Below are 17683 nucleotides of genomic sequence, written 5' to 3'. Positions count from 1 at the left end.
AACATAATTCCCTTCTGGTTTTCTAAGGCGTACTATCCCGTCTGTGTTTCTTTTTCTGTCGCTAACATACCTGAAGAAAGATTTGTCTCCTTTCTCAATGTTCTTTGCTAGATTTTCCTCTATTCGAAGTTTGGCCTCTCTGACTGTCGTTTTTACCACTTTAGATCTGGCTATATAGTCTGCTTTAGCCTCCCTTGTCCCAGATTGTTTGTAGGAAATAAATGCTTTTTTCTTACTTTTGACGAGGTTCGAGATCTCCATAGTGAACCATTGGGGTCTGTTGTTTCTTCGTCGTTTGCTCACTGTTTTTTTGTAGCGGTTCGTTGCTTCGTGTAGGGTAGATTTCAGGGTTGACCACATCCCCTCCACGTCCTTGGTTTCAGCTTGGTTTTGCAGTGCCCCATGGACGAAATCTGCCATGAGTTTGAAGTCAGTGCCCTGAAAGTTGAGTACCTTTGTTGACGTGTACGATCTAGTGTGACCTTTCCTGAGGTTGAACCATACCATGTTGTGGTCGCTGGAGGCTAGCGTATCGCCTACCGAGACTTCCGAGACGCTCTCTCCATTTGTGAGTACTAGGTCCAGTATCGCCTGATTCCTTGTGGGTTCTAATACCATTTGTTTAAGTTGTGCCCCCTTTATGGATGTTAATAGCCTTCTGCTGCCGCTGGTTGTAGCAGAAAGTGTGTTCCAATCTACATCGGGCATGTTGAAGTCGCCTAACAGTACAGTGTCCCCTCGTAAAGTGATGTTCTCTATGTCCTCGATTAATTCCAAGTCCTTGTCTTCCAGTTGTCTTGGAGGCCTGTATACTACACCGAGGTACAGGCATTTTTCGGTACCTCTGGTCAGGTTCACCCAGAGGGATTCTCCGGTGTACTTGACATCCGTGATTCTGGTAGTTTTGATGTCTTCTTTAGTGTATAGCGCCACTCCCCTCCTAACTTGCCCTCTCTGTCTTGACGAAGTAAGTTGTAACCCAGTATAGCCATATCCCACTCATGAGAGTCCGTGAGCCATGTCTCGGAAATCACCACCACGTCAAGCTCAGCGTTCAGTATTTCCGTCTCCAGTTCCAGAATTTTGTTGCCTAAACTGTGTGCATTAACATACATAGCCCTCCATACTTTATGTTTGCTAAGCCCCGCCTGAGTTAGTGTGACTCCTAAAGAATTGCTTGTGATGTGGGTACTTACCTCGGACTCAGAAGTGGAGTCATGACTAACCTCCTCAGGATAGTTACTTACTACTCTGGTAAGTGAATGGATACCCTCCCCCAACTTACCTAGTTTAAAGCCCTACGAAGTAGGCGGGCTAGTCGATGTCCGAAGACGTTCTTACCTCTGATGGTCAGGTGTAGTCCGTCCAGTCCCTGAAGTGTCTCACCATGGTTTAGGAATCGCACGTTAAACCGCCTGCCGCACTAGCCGCTAATGCCTGCATTGAGCAGGCTTTAGTTTTTAGCCGGCCGCGGGGGTTAGCGCATAATGAAATATCCGACGTGCTAACCCCGCTAGCACGGCTTGATAAAAAGAGCCCTATAATGCAGTTTTGAAGTTTTTCTTCCGTAATGCTGGAATAATCTTCCACTACAGGTAATTGAGGCCACCAGGATGGTCTCAGGACTCAAGGATCTTCCGTATGAGGAACGGCTGGGTAAGTTGCAGCTATACTCACTCGAGGAACGCAGAGAGAGGGGAGACATGATTGAGATGTTCAAATATGTCACGGGTCGTATCGAGGTGGAAGAAGACATATTTGTTCTTATAGGACCCACAGCAACAAGAGGGCATCCGTTGAAAATCAGGGGTGGGAAATTTCATGGCGACACCAGAAAATATTTCTTCACCGAAAGGGTGGTCGATCGCTGGAATAATCTTCCGCTACAGGTAACTGAGGCCAGCAGCGTGCCAGATTTTAAGAAAAAATGGGATAAGCATGTGGGATCTCTTCATGGAGGAAGTTAGGGGGTGGGTCATTAGAGTGGGCAGACTAAGATGGGCCGTGGCCCTTTTCTGCTGTCATTTTCTATGTTTCTATGTTTCTATAGTGTCTGAAAATCTACAGGCGAAAAAACAGTGTGACAAGGCAGTGGCTGCTGCCAGAAGGATGTTGGGCTGTATAAAGAGAGGCGTAGCCAGTAGAAGGAAGAAGGTGTTGATGCCCTTGTACAGGTCATTGGTAAGACCCCACTTGGAGTATTGTGTTCAGTTTTGGAGACCGTATCTGGCGAAGGACGTAAGAAGACTTGAAGCGGTCCAGAGGAGGGCGACGAAAATGATAGGAGGCTTGCTCTAGAAGATGTATGAGGAGAGACTGGAAGCCCTGAATATGTATACCCTAGGGGAGATCTGATTCAGACACTCAAATACTTGAAGGGTATTAACGTAGAATAAAATCTTTTTCAGAGAAAGGAAAATGGTAAAACCAGAGGACATAATTTGAGGTTGAGGGGTGGTAGATTCAGGGGCAATGTTAGGAAATTCTACTTTACGGAGAGGGTAGTGGATGCCTGGAATGCGCTCCCGAGACAGGTGGTGGAGAGTAAAACTGTGACTGAGTTCAAAGAAGTGTGGGATGAACACAGAGGATCTAGAATCAGAAAATAATATTAAAAATTGAACTAAGGCCAGTACTGGGCAGACTTGCAGATTGGGCAGACTTGCACGGTCTGTGTCTGTATATGGCCGTTTGGTGGAGAATGGGCTGGGGAGGGCTTCAATGGCTGGGAGAGTGTAGATGGGCTGGAGTAGGTTTTAATGGAGATTTCGGCAGTTGGAACCCAAGCACAGTACTGGGTAGAGCTTTGGATTCTAGCCCAGAAATAGCTAAGAAGAAAAAAAAAATTTTTTTTAATTTAAATTGAATCAGGTTGGGCAGGCATCTACTATGCTACTATGTATGTTACTATGTTACTATGTTCGTTAATGCCTGTCTGATTTGTTTATTATTTTCTTCTATAAGATAAAGTTAAAGTCCCAAATATGGGCTGCTCCCCCTAATGGTTCTAATTGGGATCTAAGGAGATTGTAAATTTATCTTGTGAAAAATGTATTTGCTTAATTTTTGCGTTTCTTTTGTTTTACCTAAGCAAGTGTTTTATTACTTGTAATAATCTTAAAATAATTAAATAAATAATTAAAAACAAACAAACTCCCCCCCCCACACACACACACATTAACCTATAACACATTAATTTATTTATTCCATTTTCTATACCGTTCTCCCAGAGGAGCTCAGAATGGTTTACATGAATTTATTTAGGTACTGAAGCATTTTTTCCCTGTCTATCCCGATGGGCTCCCAATCTATCTAATGCAGTGTTCTTCAACCACCGGTCCATGGATCAGTGCCGGTCCACAGAAATTTCCTGCCGGTCCACAGGGCCAGCACGTGCATCAGGCCCAAAACAGCGTTCTTCAACCGCCGGTCCACGGTGCGATCGATGCGGCGTTATCTTCGAGCCAGCTCCCTCTTCCTCACTGATTCAGTGCACAAAGCCACGGGCAGCGGCTCCTGCGGGCATCCTGCGCCTGAACCGGAAGCCTTCTCTCTGACGTTGCAACGTCAGAGGGAAGGCTTCCAGATGAGGCACGGGACGTGCAAGGTTCAATAAGTACTATTATGGGGGCGGGGTCTGGCCCACGACTTAGCCCCGTGTTCTTCAACCGCCGGTCCACAGACCGATGCCGGTCCACAGAATAATTCTTTTATTTCTGCCGGTCCATAGGTGTAAAAAGGTTGAAAAACACTGATCTAATGTACCTGGGGCAATGGGGGAATTAAGTGACTTGCCCAGGGTCACAAGGAGCAGCATGCTGGGGCTGTAGCTTTAACCATTGTGCCACACTCTCTCCCCCCCCCCCCTCACACCACAGTCCAGCTTGCAGCTCAAAGCATTACAAAGAATTGCCAGCATTTAGGGGATACTGCATCCAATGTGGGATGGCTTATATTGTCTTTTCAGTGAGAAACCAAACAGCCCAAACAGTCAAAAGCTGTTCAAGTTTAGCATTAAGCTTTAGAAATACTCTTGTTCCCGAGCTACTAAACAAACTGGATTAGTACAGATTGATTCTACATAGACATTCAGGCCTGGATTCTGAAAATGGCGCTGTTAAGTTAGGTGCTGGTAATCAGCTAGATTGCTCCTACCGACACCTAACAATTGCTTTAATTGGCTCGGTAATTGATCGCACCATTTAAAACCAATTAAAAACTGGTTATAAAAGTAGGCACCAGAATCGTGCCTACAACATGGTGTCTAGAGGCACCTAAGGTCAAATTAGGTGGGGTTAGGAGTGGAGATGACCTTAGGCGCCATTATGCACGATTCTCCATATAACCTAGGCGCTGGAAATATGGGCCTTTAAAACATAACATAAGAATTGCCAAGACTGAATTTCCAAGACTTGGGACAAGACTGAAGGTCCATCAAGCCCAGTATCCTGTTTCCAACAGTGGCCAACCCAGGTCCCAAGTACCTGGCAGAAACCCAAAAGAGTAGCAACATTCCAGAGCTAAGATTGTGATGTCATAAAGCCTAATCCCACCAATGCCTAAGAGCCAAACTCATCAGTGATGTCAAAGTGGCTTGATTGTGCTATACTTAGCTCACATAAGAACATAAGAGCTGCCATACTGGGACAGACCGAAGGTCCATCAAGCCCAGTATCCTGTTTCCAACAGTGGACAACCCAGGTCCCAAGTATCTGGCAGAAACCCAAAGAGTAGCAACATTCCAGAGCTGAGATTGTGATGTCATAAAGCCTCATTCCACCAGTGCCTAAGAGCCAACCTCCTCAGTGATGTCACAATGGCTTGATTGTGCTATACCTGGCTCACATAAGAGCATAAGAATTGTCATACTGGGACAGATCGACGGTCCATCAAGCCCAATATCCTGTTTCCAACGGTGGCCAACCCAGGCCTCTGGTACCTAGCTTAGCGTGCACTACAATGACGCGCACGCTAAATGCTAACGCCTCCATAGAGCTTGCATTAGTATTTTTTGTTTAGCGCGAGCTAATCTTTAGCGTGCGCTAAAAACGTTAGCGCACCTTAGTAAAAGGAGCCCTGTGTAAAATATAATGATAGCAGATGTAAATTTGAAAAAACTGACAAGTAATCATCACTTTACAAATGAACAAAATAGAAATAAAACAAAAAAATGAAAAATAGGATAATACCATTTATTGTACTAACTCGTATATTTTTCAATATGCAGAGACCAAAACCTCCTTCCTCAGGTCAGTAAAGTATACTGCTGTTATGGTATCCTGTCCTGTCCTGACTTAAGGAAGGGGGTTTTGTTCTCTGAAAATTAGTAAAAAAAAAAAAAAAAAAAGTATTAAAATTAGTCCAATAAAAAGATTACCTTATTTCCATTTTCTATTTATAAACAGCTATCAATACAGCTACAATATTACTTTATTCTAAAGCAACACAAAAATATTTTTTCTACCTGTTTCTGCTTTCCTCATCTTATCTTCACTCTCTTTCCTTTCCATCCGCTGTCCGCACTCTGTCTCCCTTCTATCCTGTGTCTGCTGGCTAGCTGGAAGGCTGACTGGCTTACTGGCATATCATCCTCCCGCCATGTTCTCCCCTCCCTCTATTCTCTGGTTGGCTGGCTGGAAGGAAAGAAGACTGACTGGAAGGAAAGAAGGCTGGCTGGCCTCCTTCTGTCCCTGCTCTGGCATTCCTCCCTCCATTGGATGGCTGGAAGGCTGGCTGGCATCCCTCCCTCCCTTCATGCTCTTCCCTCCTTCCCTCTCTCCCTCTATCCTCTGGCTAGCTCAGTGGTCTCATACTCATGGCCGGGGGCCACATGTGGCCCGTCAGGTACTATTTTGAGGCCCTCGGTATGTTTATCATAATCACAAAAGTAAAATAAAAGTTTCTTGATCATATGTTCTTTAGCTATAAATTGCAATATTATTATTAAAGACTTAGCCAAAAGGAAAGATTTATAAACTATAAAGAGTTTTACCTCATGCAAAATTGTCATTTCTTTAATAAGACATTAACTATTTTTTCTGAGGCTCTCCAAGTACCTACAAATCCAAAATGTGGCCCTGCAAAGGGTTTGAGACCACTGGGCTGGCTGGCAACACTCCCTCAGACTCTGCCAACTCTCTCTTCCTCCCTCCCCCCACACCACAATACCTTTCTATCTCACCCCCCCCATTACCATGACCCCCCTTCCTCCCTCACCCCACTATACCATGACCCCTTCTCTTAATAGACCTGGTGGTCTAGTGGCCTCTTTGGGGGCAGGAAAAAAAAATAATATCTACTACTGCCGAGACTTAATGTGGCAACCTCACATCATGGGGAAGACTGAGGCCCCGGGGCAGCTCCTTTCAATCGCTGCGGTGTCCCTGCTTGCAGCAATAGAGGTAGGTTAGGAGCACCATTGAACTGCTGGGAGTGGAAGGGAGAGAAAGAGAGGAAAATTGCTCATCATTTTGGGCTGTGCTGGAGAAAAGGTGCCAGGCTTAGGGGCCCCTTGGAACTTTGGGGCCCAGGGCAGCTGCCTTCTTTGCCCCCCCCCCCCTAATGCCGGCCCTGCTCTAGAGAATCCACCAGCTTAAAAAATATTTTTAACACTGATAAGATAGAAGGGAGCCCCTACATATGGTATAACAATCCTGGGCTTCCTAACCTTAATAACTAATGCGAGACTGGGAAATGAAACATAGAAGATGACGGCAGATAAGGGCCATAGCCCATCAGGTCTGCCCACTCTACTGACCCACCCCCAAGTCTACTATCCTAGGGATCCCACTCCTGGTGACAGGTTCCCTTGGCTTAACCCTCTAAGGGATCCCACATGGGCATCCCATTTGCTCTTAAATTCTTGCACGCTGTTTGCCTCGATCACCTGCACCGGGAGCTCGTTCCAAGGATCAACCACTCTCTCGGTGAAGAAATATTTCCTGGTGTCGCCATGAAATTTCCCACCCCTGAGTTTGAGCGGATGCCCTCTTGTGGCTGAGGGTCCTTTGAGAAAGAGAATCTCTTCTTCCATCTCGATACGGCCGGTAATATACTTAAACGTCTCGATCATGTCTCATCTCTCCCTACGTTCCTCGAGTGAGTACAGCCGCAAATTTTTCAGCCTTTCCTCGCATGATAGATCCTTGTTTGTTGTCCCTATTTTATTTATTGTATGGAAATTATAAACGTATATCTACTTTTATTAGTTAAGGGGGGAGGGGGGGGAGAAAATGAATGTTTTTTTAATTATTTGCATATTTAAAGTGTGTTTCTTGATTTGTTTATGTTTAAATTCATTGTATTGCACTATTTATATTTTAAAATTAATAAAGATTTACAAAACAAAAAACAAAAAAGAAGATGGAAGAACTCACCAGCTCCTAGGCAACGGTTGTTCCTAGCTGCTTCATTTATCTTCAGTGATAACAGTCATGTGATCTGAACTCAAGCATGGGAAAACTTTTCTGCAATTTATTTTTTTAAGATATTCAATAAATAAAAATCAGATCTCCAGCATCTTCCTTTTATCCTCTACGATAAGTGGGTCACTGCAGACGGGAACATTCATTATTTCTCTTAATTAACAGTTAAGCGATGTCTTACCATGGAACGCTCTTCACTGGAGTTTCGAGAGTTATATAACTTATTGTTATTGCAAAACAGAACTCTCTAACCCCCTGTATTTATTTTGAACTGCATCAGCGTCTCCGTGAGATTTTATCATGAGTATAACTAATACGGTACAATGTATCAAGACTCCTATGACCTGGAACCTATTAATCCAAACTCATTTTTCACTTTTTTTCAGTTCATTTTGAAAAATGCAGCCTGTGTTAGCCTGATTAATAGGGGGAGATATTGAAAGCTTTGCAACAGTTCTCAAAGGGAAAGTTGTACACATTTTCCTTTTGAAAATTGCTTTGGGTGGGGGGGGGGGGGGGGGAACCATATTGGCAGACATTTGCATCTGTTTTTTCTGCAGGTATATATTTCCCATTGGAAATAGCATGCATAAATTTGAAAATGGAATCTAGGCAGATACGTCCCCCTCCCCAAATAACCACATTGGAAATGTCTAGTCCTACTACTGCTAGGAGAACACACATTACTGGTTACTATGCATACTTTAAGCTGAGTAAAGAGTGTACACTCATGAAGTTACAGGGAAATACTTTTAAAACCAATAGGAGAAAATATTTTTCCACTCAGAGAATAGTTAAGCTCTGGAACACATCGCCAGAGGTTGTGATAAGAGTGGTTAATGTAGCTGGTTTTAAGAAAGGTTTACTTGTATTTGAGGTTTGGGAGGTTTGTAGATTTCCTAGACAAACTCGTCTCTTTTTGAAAATTTGAGACCCCTATATTCAAAATCTTTCATCTAGAGCATGAAGTATGATTATTAATGTTTTACACTGAAGCTTTGGAAACATTCATTTCATCCCAATACCTGGTAATATGTGTCATCTTCCATTCACAGGGGGGTGGGGTGTGGGGTGGGTGGGGGGGTGGAAATAGGATGGAATAGGTCATATGGAAATGTATTATGGAGGAATGATAGAAATATGTATGAAAATATCATAATTGTGATTCTAATTGTCATGAATATCTCTTTGTATTATATTATTGTATATTTGTTTCCTTCAATAAAATGTTATAAAATAAGAAAGGTTTAGACAATTTCCTGGAGGAAAAGTCCATAGACTGCTATTGAGACAGACATGGGGGAAGCCACTGCTTGCCCTGAATCGGTAGCATGGAATGTTGCTACTCTTTGGGTTTTTGCCAAGTACTAGTGACCTGGATTGGCCACCGTGAGAACGGGCTACTGGGACGCGGTGGCAGAGCGAAGGCCCTAGTGGGGAAGGCAGCGAAGCAGCCTATTCAGTGCCGCCGCCACTGCTGTTTGGAACGGAGGCATGTTGGCCTCGTGGTGGTGGTGGTGGGGGGGGGGGGGAGTCGGCGAGGTTCTGCTGTGCAGGATGGGATGGGAGTGAGAGATGGAAAGATGCTGCGCAGGGGGATGGGTTGGAGGGGTCTTCGGGGTTCTGCAAGCTCAGGGCTCCCACTGATTCTGCATTATGGTAAGTTGTATAATTTCTATTACGATATTATAACTTAATAATAATAGAAATTTAATGTATATTGTGTATAAAACTGCCCTACGAACCTGCCACGAATCCTCCCTCCCCCCCCCCCCTTTACCGGTCCCTGGAAAAATTTGCATCTATAAAACTGGTCTTTGGTGTCAAAAAGGTTAGGGACTATTGCTTTAAGGGACTATTTTACTGAGCTGTGCCTAGAAATGGACAGTACATCCTTATGCAGGCTTTTCACACAAGCTAAGCCCATTTCCAGCATGGCCAGAAATTCGCCCTTTTTCTGGCCATGTGCTAATATTAACGTAAGTGTGTGGCTATTTTTTTTTTTTTTTTTTTAAATTATGGTGGGACCACTTACTGTCTCTTATTTACAAGGTGCTAAGGGCTCTTGTGTTATGGATGTGCAAACCAGTTCGTTTCAAGTTAGCAAGGTGGTAATGCCAGTGTGCTAGCGAATTAGCATAGCCATACCCCATTCTCCATCCTTGACATACCCCCCACCCCCCAAAGTACAAAAAAAAAAAAAATTGGGCATTTAGGCCCAGATTCTGTATAGTGCAACCCAAGTTGGGCAATTAATACCTAATAATTGATGCTAATCGTCACTAATTAGAATTTATGCATATAATTTTTTAAGTACTACCACTACTATCATTTCTGTACAGTTAACATTCAATAGATGGTCCCTGCTCAGAAGAGCTTACAATCTAATTTGGACAGACAGACAAGACATCTCAGGGTTGGGGAGATTCTGGTAGAGAAATAATAATAACTTTATTCTTCTATACCGCCACAATCGTGCAACTTCTAGGCGGTTCACATCGAAGAGAGCTGGACAAACAACGAGTTACAATATGCAGATAGACAGTGAAATTACAGTATGCAGAATCTTAAAAATGCAGCGAATTACAATATGCAGTTTGTTTAGAATTTCAGAGGGGCCCTTTTAGAAAAAGTAGCAAATTACAGAATACAATTTGTTAAGAATTTTCAGAGGGGGCATATTAGGAAAAAAAGAATTGGAAGTGGTATTTGGAGTAGTTAATGTTTAGGTGATATGTCTGTCGAATAAGGCAGTTTTTATGACTTTTCTAAAAGCGAAGTAGGTCAGACTAACTCCATTAATGTAGTTGTCCAGTGTTGTTGTTTGTTTGCTTGGTACATAAAAGTTCTATCCAGAAAGGTTTTGAATTTACAGCCGGTAATGCTTGGATATGCAAATAGATTGCAGTTTCTAGTTTGTCTTATGATACAATGGGTCTAGGTATCTGACAGCAGTGAGTAGGAGTTAAGAGTTGAAAGCAGGTTTAAAAAAAGTGGGCTTTAGCTTGGATTTTAATCCTGCTAGACACGGAGCATGGCGTATTGATTCAGGCAGCCTGTTCCAGCCATATGGCACGGCAAGAAAGAAGGGATGGAATCTGGAGTTGGCAGTGGAGGAGAAGGGTACAGATAAGAGGGACTTACCAGAGCACGAAGCTTGATTCTTAATGATTTTGGCTGACTTGCAATGGTCTCCGTTCTGCTTCCCAGATCCTGGGTACTCGGCCACCTTCCATCCTTCTGGGGGGAAGAGGGGGAGTTTGGGACGGGGATGGGTGGCGGGGGTGGGTGGGTGGGTTTGGCTTTATTTCTATATGGATAAAATTGTTCGAAGGAGTGTTGTTGGTTCCACTGTTTGAAGGAGTGGAGCTCTCAGAGTTTCGAACTCTACTGATGTTCTATGTATCTATGCATTTGTGTGTCTTGGTATGTTCTTCATTGTTGTCCAACTTCTTTCCTTCAATAAAAACCATTTGAACATAAAAGAGGGACTTACCCGATGAATGCAGTTCACGGGGAGAGCATAGGGGGAGATAAGTGAGGAGAAATATTGGGGGGGGGGGGGAGAGGGGCTACAGAAAGGAGTTTGAACTGTATTGGGAAATGGATGGGGAGCCAATGAAGTACCTTGAGGAGAGGGGTAACGTGAGCATAGCGGCTCTCTCAGAATATGAGTCATAGAAACATAGAAACATAGAAAAATGACGGCAGATAAGGGCCACAGCCCATCAAGTCTGCCCACTCCTGGAGATCAAGCTCCTAATGACCCATCCTTAACTCCACCCTCTTAGGGATCCCACATGGGCATCCCATTTACCCTTAAAATCTGGCACGCTGTTGGCCTCGATTACTTGTTCCAATGATCAACCACTCTTTTGGTGAAGAAATACTTTCTGGTGTCACCATGAAATTTCCCACCCCTGAGTTTTAGCGGATGCCCTCTTGTGGCTGAGGGTCCTTGGAGAAGGAAAATATCTTCTTCCACCTCGATACGTCCGGTGATGTATTTAAATGTCTCAATCATGTCTCCCCTCTCCCTACGCTCCTCGAGAGAGTAGAGCTGCAATTTGTTCAGCCTCTCTTCGTATGATAGATCCTTGAGCCCCGAGACCATCCTGGTGGCCATCCGCTGAACCGACTCTACTCTTAGCACATCTTTACGGTATTGTGGCCTCCAGAATTGCACAGAGTATTCCAGATGTGGTCTCACCATGGTTCTGTATAACGGCATGATGACCTCAGGCTTCCGGCTGACGAAACTTCTTCGGATACAACCTAACATTTGGCTTGCAGTAGCATTTTGAACAGACTAAAGGGGTGAGAGACAGATGCGCGGGAGGCCTGAGAGACGTACGTTGCGGTTTTGAAAATGCCCCTAATAGTGCCCCTAACACTGCTTAGGCCAGGGGTGGGCAACTCCGGTCTTCGAGGGCCGGAATCCAGTCGGGTCTTCAGGATTTCCCCCAATGAATATATATTGAAAGCAGTGCATGCAAATAGATCTCATGCATATTCATTGGGGAAATCCTGAAAACCCGACTGGATTCCGGCCCGCGAGGACCAGAATTGCCCACCCCTGGCTTAGGCGGTGCTAAGCATGATTCTATACAGCGGACCAAATTCTCTATAGTGCACTGTAAGTTAGGTGGCGGTAGGAGCCCTACTGCTGCCTAACTTTATTGTTTTAATTGGTGATAAATGGTGCCATAATTGATCGCGTCGTTTAAAACTAATTAAAATCTAATTTACAAAAATGTAGGCACTTGCAAGTGCCTCCATTGACAGCATCCAACTCCCATCCACGGTGTCGCCTACCGGCGCCTATATCTACAGTAGGCGTGGTTTATGACAGAAGTAGATGTAGATGCCACTATGGACGTGATTCTCATCAAAACTAGGCGCCGGAGATGTAGGCCTGTAAAACCCTGGCCTACAGTTCTGGCACCTAGTTTCAATGAGAGAAGCCTTCCAAAGTCTGAACTTCCTAGGTAAGGTGTTCCAAATTGCCAGTGCTTGATAACGAATAGATTTTATTTTATACATTCGTGTTAATAAAAATGTGTAACCTATATTAAACATTTTGCATGTGCTGAAATTGTGCACCTGTTATTTTGTAGGTTAATGTGCATTGAATCGCTTTGCATTAAATTTTTACGGAACCAAAATGAACCAAATGGTTGTTAAATACCAGGGCATTTGCAGTTCCCAGCTTTGAATATCCAGATATGTGTAAGAACATAAGAACATAAGAAGTTGCCTCCGCTGAGGCAGACCAGAGGTCCATCTTGCCCAGCGGTCCTCTCCCGCGGCGGCCCATCAGGACTAATTGCCTGAACAGTGTCCCTGACTAATTTTGTAACTGCATCTAATCCTCTAATCCTATCCGTATAACCTACCTCTACTCCTATCTGTACCCCTCAATCCCTTTGTCCTCCAGGTACCTATCCAACCCTTCTTTGAAGCCCTGTATCGTGCTCCTGCTTATCACATCCTGTGGTAGGTCGTTCCATGTATCCACCACCCTCTGGGTGAAAAAGAACTTCCTGGCGTTTGTTCTAAACCTTCCCCCTTTCAATTTCTCTGAGTGTCCCCTTGTACTTGTGGTTCCCCATAATTGGAAAAATCTGTCCCTGTCTACTCTGTGTACTGCCTTGGAAGTTAATTGGAGACCGGCTGATATTCATACTGGTGCCTGGTTAACTTAGCACAAGTTAGGACATTCTTTTAGCAGGTCTAACACTATGCACTTGCTTAGTGGCTGGACTATCACTGTTGACCAATTAAAGTACAGGCTCTGCCCAAGCTCCGTCCATAACCCGCCCCTAACTTAACCAGTTAGGGAATGGCTGAATAGCAGAGATGTTCAGCTGAATCAGCAGCTGGCCAGCTCAGTAGGGTTTAGTCAAGAGCTTCTTTTAAACCTGTTAAAATCTTTTGAAAATCGACCCCCCCCACCCAACATGTTTGAATTCTCTAATAAAAGGAAAATGACTCCTCCATGCATGCAATGGGGTGAAACCTGTATATCCAAAATATTTGCTTACCTGAATTAAACCAAATTATCTTGTAAATAGCAAGGAGTAATGAGGATGTGCAGTGGAGCAGGAAAAAGCAACTCTGATCCTCTAGCAAAATTCAATTTGCTCTCCAAGATGACGTTTTCTTGTAATGTTTGGTGCTGCTAAATATCTCAGGCTTGTTAAGAACTACAAAGAGTCTGGTTTTCAGAACAACCAAAAGATGCAAATTAAACAGGCAACCGTATGCAAATGTGTCTGATGAATATTTACGGTGCCTATCCCAGAAACCATACTTGCCTGTGACTCTCGAGGAAAAGAGTTGCCTAAGCTTAGAAGCAAGAAACTTCACCGTTTAGGAATAAAAAGCAAAACTCGTTGGAGGACAAAATGTTTTCATAGGAATATATTGACACCACTAGGATAAATTATTGAAGGACAGTTCCAACAGATGAAAGAGCTGCTTGGGATTATTTTTTTTTTTTTTGGGGGGGGGGGCAGTGGCCATTTATGGATTGTTGCACCTAACCTAATCTCCTACATTTCCAGTAAGATCGTCAAGTTCTGTTCTCATTTTCAGAATTGGCCATTCGGAGAATGGCAGAAAATTAAAAGAGATTAAATCAGGGTGGCAGGATCTTTAATGCCAGGCACATAAAACTATACAATTTAGCTTTGGTATCAAAGATAGTCTTCTGAAATGAGAATTCTTTGGATGCAGTTTGGATGGTCGGAATAAACAGTGACTTGAATAATAATGATAAATAATATCTCAGAGCTTGCAAACAAATGAAAGCTTTGGGGAATGACCCTATCCATGAATGTTTTCTGCAGAACACTGAATGGTTTTATACCCTCTCTCATTTTCTTGTGTGTAATTTCAACTGATAATTTCCCATCACTGCCTCAAATCCCTAATACCCTCTAGGAATGGAACTTAGCTCCCTGTTCCTTTCATGACACCAAAACTTTTTTTTTTCACCATCCCATGGTCACCGATTAGCATGATTCAAAAAACTCCCAATCACAGCGTGTAATTTACTCTGCTACATTGGTTAAACATTTCCTAACAGCCAGTGAATTATTTTTATTTTTATTTTTTAATAGGCAATGTTCTTGTTTCTGAACAGTCTCAGCGCGAGCAAGAAGTGCAGAAGCCGGGAGTCACTCAGTGACTATCGGAGCTGCATCCACGGTTGCCCACTTGCTTTTGTGAAGGAGCTGGGACAGAGAGGAAAACAAACACCTGCTAAAATGAACTCTACACCAAATATAAGGTGAAAAAAAAAAAAAAAAAGAAGAGCCACTCACCTGGCAATCCTAAGCAAAGCAGCAAACTGTAGTAGATGACGGGTACATATCCCAAGCCACAGCCGTACTTGTCGTGAGACAGGAGAGAGCTGTTGTAAATGTGATTATGCTCCATTGACTTGCTTCTCTCAGCTGCTGAAGCCAGTTCCTTTAGATCCTAGGCGAGAGAGGACGAGAGAAGGCAGTGCAAAGAAGCAGGCTGTCAATCCTCCCTCAGCAGCGCTCTGCATCCAGCAAACAGCTGCGCCCTTCAGAGCATCCCTGCATCCCAGGACTCCCTCCACCTGCCGTGCACTGTAATAATTAAGAGAAAGTGGTGTGGTACCCTGACTGCTCAGTGCATGCTCTGCTCCTGGGAGCCAGAGCCGAGCTGTCATTAAGAAGGTAAATTAATACATATAATGTTGATGAGCCTTTTGCATTGGCTGCTCCACCTCTGGGGAGAAAAAAGCCATGTGGCACCTCAGGGGCGAATAAAACGGTTCTCCCAGGCAGAATTGTGACCCGCCTCTTGTTACGGTGCTAAACTCTTCTTCCGAAAGGAAATTCGCACCACAGTTTCTTTGCTTCCTGCTACCCAACCTATCTGTTCGTATAAGGTTGTGGCTACGTTTAAATGTTGCTCCAAATCTGTGCAACGAGAGGTCGAGCAAAACCTTTTGTAAAGGACAAGAAGGATCACTACAACTGTTTTAGCAGTTATTAAAAACAGAACAAAACAGAATCTGGGAATGAAAATGCAAGCTCCAAGCTGTGCTGGAAATAATTAACCTAGTATGCACCTTTGGATAAAAGTTTATTCAAAATACAGTGTGCACATCAAATGGAGGATTGTACGTTAAGTGGAGGGCTTTTCAGGAATCATATGTGTGTTTGTTTTTAAAGTGCAGCATAATTTTATTATTGATTTTTTTTTTTTCCTCCTTTTTCTTTTTCCTCCAGTAGATGTCCCTGGCAAATAGCTTGTCTCCATGGCCACTGTACTTAACCACGCTCATTGCCAATAAATACTTCCCAGCCTCCACTGCAGCACTGTACAGGGGAGCCTGGGCAGGGGGGTCTTCTTCTGAAGATTATATATAAGTGCCACAGTCCACGGTTAGCAAATATATGGGAAATCAACCAGCAGAGGAGCAGCATAAAGGCTACAAATCTAATCGTTTACTGAAAGATATTTCTTAGATGTATTTTCTTGTAAAAGGGACCATACGATTGTTCATGTCTACCTGCTTTCCTAGGCTGAAGGATGCCATAAAATTTGTTTGCCCAAAGAGAAGCTTATAGAGTATGTCATCCAATAGCAGATCAGGCAGTCTGAATTCGTAAGGATCATGTTTGTGGTTTTAGAAAATGGGGGGGGGGGGGGCCTTGTTCAAAAATGACAGTTCCTCACCATTTGCCTAGCGAAAAAGAGCCAATGAATAATGCATAAGGCCCGATAGTGCGCCGTATGTTAGGTGGCAGCGGGTGCTCTACTGCCAGCTAACTTAATTGGCTAAATTGGCACCCTAATTGGTTGTTCTGATTAAAAAAACAATTAAACCATTATTTTTTTTTTTTAAATGGAGGCGCCTAAGGGTGCCTCCAAAAAAAGACACCAATATCCCATCCACAGAGGCGCTATACAACGCCATTATTGTGATGGCGCGAGGAAATGCGCTGCTTATTCCTAGGATAAGCAACATAAAATCCGTTTTATTCCTTGGGATCTTGCCAAATACTTGTGATCTGGGTTGGCCACTGTTAGAAACAGGATCCTGGGCTTGAAAGACCTTTGGCCTGTTCTAGTAAGGCAACACTTAGGTTCTTATCACTAAACCACATAATATGACTTTACAAATAGAATCCGTGGTGTAGATGTGAGCCAGAGAAGCCAGGCATCAATACCGATTCCTTAATGTGCTGACATTTTCATTATATACTGAAGACTGACTTGCAATTGAAAACTAATTAATGGGACATTGTATTAGGCATATTTGAAATTCAGAGTCACAGACTCTAGGTCTGCTGCCTATCACTGACCACCAGGAAGGGAAGACAGTAGAATTGACTTGGATAAGGAATGATATAACCCGCAAACGGTCAAACTTGTATAATAACAGCTGGGAAATAGTCTGAATTTCAGCAACACAGGTGGCAAAACCCAGACAGGGACGGGCCAGTGATCCCTAACAGTGGCTGCCTACTCTCTTGTTTTCACTAAGTACTATGGCCTAGATTCTCTACAGGGCGCCGATAGCAGCGGCCACTTAAAAAGCAGCCACGGATTGCATGTCAATCATGCGAAGGCGCCCTATAGAGAATCACGCTTCCGTGAAAGATAGGTGCCGGAAATGTAGACTAGGGTTTTCTGGGCCTATAATTCTGGTGCCTAGTAGCGTTCGGCGGCCTAAAGGGGAGAGTGTGGTAGAGTGGTTAAAGCTACAGCCTCAGCACCCTGAGGTTGTGGGTTCAAACCCACGCTGCTCCTTGTGACCCTGGGCAAGTCACTCAATCCCCTCCAGGTACATTAGATAGATTGTAAGCCCACAGGAACAGACAGGGAAAAATGCTCGAGTACCTGAATAAATTCATTTAAACCCTTCTGAGCTCCTCTGGGAGAACAGTATAGAAAACTGAATACATAAATTGTGTGAAAAGTTTCAGCTTCTGATAACCAGAGCTGATATTGTGACATCATAATGCCTCATTCCATCAATGCCTAAGAGCCAACCTCTTCAGTGATGTCACAATGGTTTCATTGTCTTATACTTTTACTACATTTTGATTTCTAGAGTGGTGCAGTGGTTAAAGCTACAGCTTCAGCACCCTAAGGTTGTGGGTTCAAACCCGTGCTGCTCCTTGTGACTCTGGGAATTATATCTGCTGGGAAGCTTAGTCAATCTCTTATCTTCAAGCTGGTAGAGATTTGGAATGGACTTCCTGATAGAG

The 17683-nt window shown here is 43.7% G+C and overlaps 1 protein-coding gene across 1 annotated transcript in view; it reads right to left on the bottom strand.

The window, feature by feature from the left end:
• GPR139 (G protein-coupled receptor 139) overlaps positions 1-14867 on the bottom strand; it is a 55443-nt gene extending 40576 nt beyond the window's left edge. Inside the window, exon 1 of the mRNA XM_033962984.1 lies at positions 14753-14867. Within this exon, the coding sequence (XP_033818875.1) occupies positions 14753-14867 (115 nt within the window). The remainder of the gene's footprint in view (positions 1-14752) is intronic.
• Positions 14868-17683: the final 2816 nt, after the last annotated feature.

The sequence above is a fragment of the Geotrypetes seraphini genome, chromosome 11 (assembly GCF_902459505.1).
Source record: "Geotrypetes seraphini chromosome 11, aGeoSer1.1, whole genome shotgun sequence".
NCBI classification, from domain to species: Eukaryota; Metazoa; Chordata; class Amphibia; order Gymnophiona; family Dermophiidae; genus Geotrypetes; species Geotrypetes seraphini.
The sequence above is the reverse complement of the archived record's forward strand: the minus strand, read 5'-3'. Positions and strand labels throughout refer to the sequence as shown.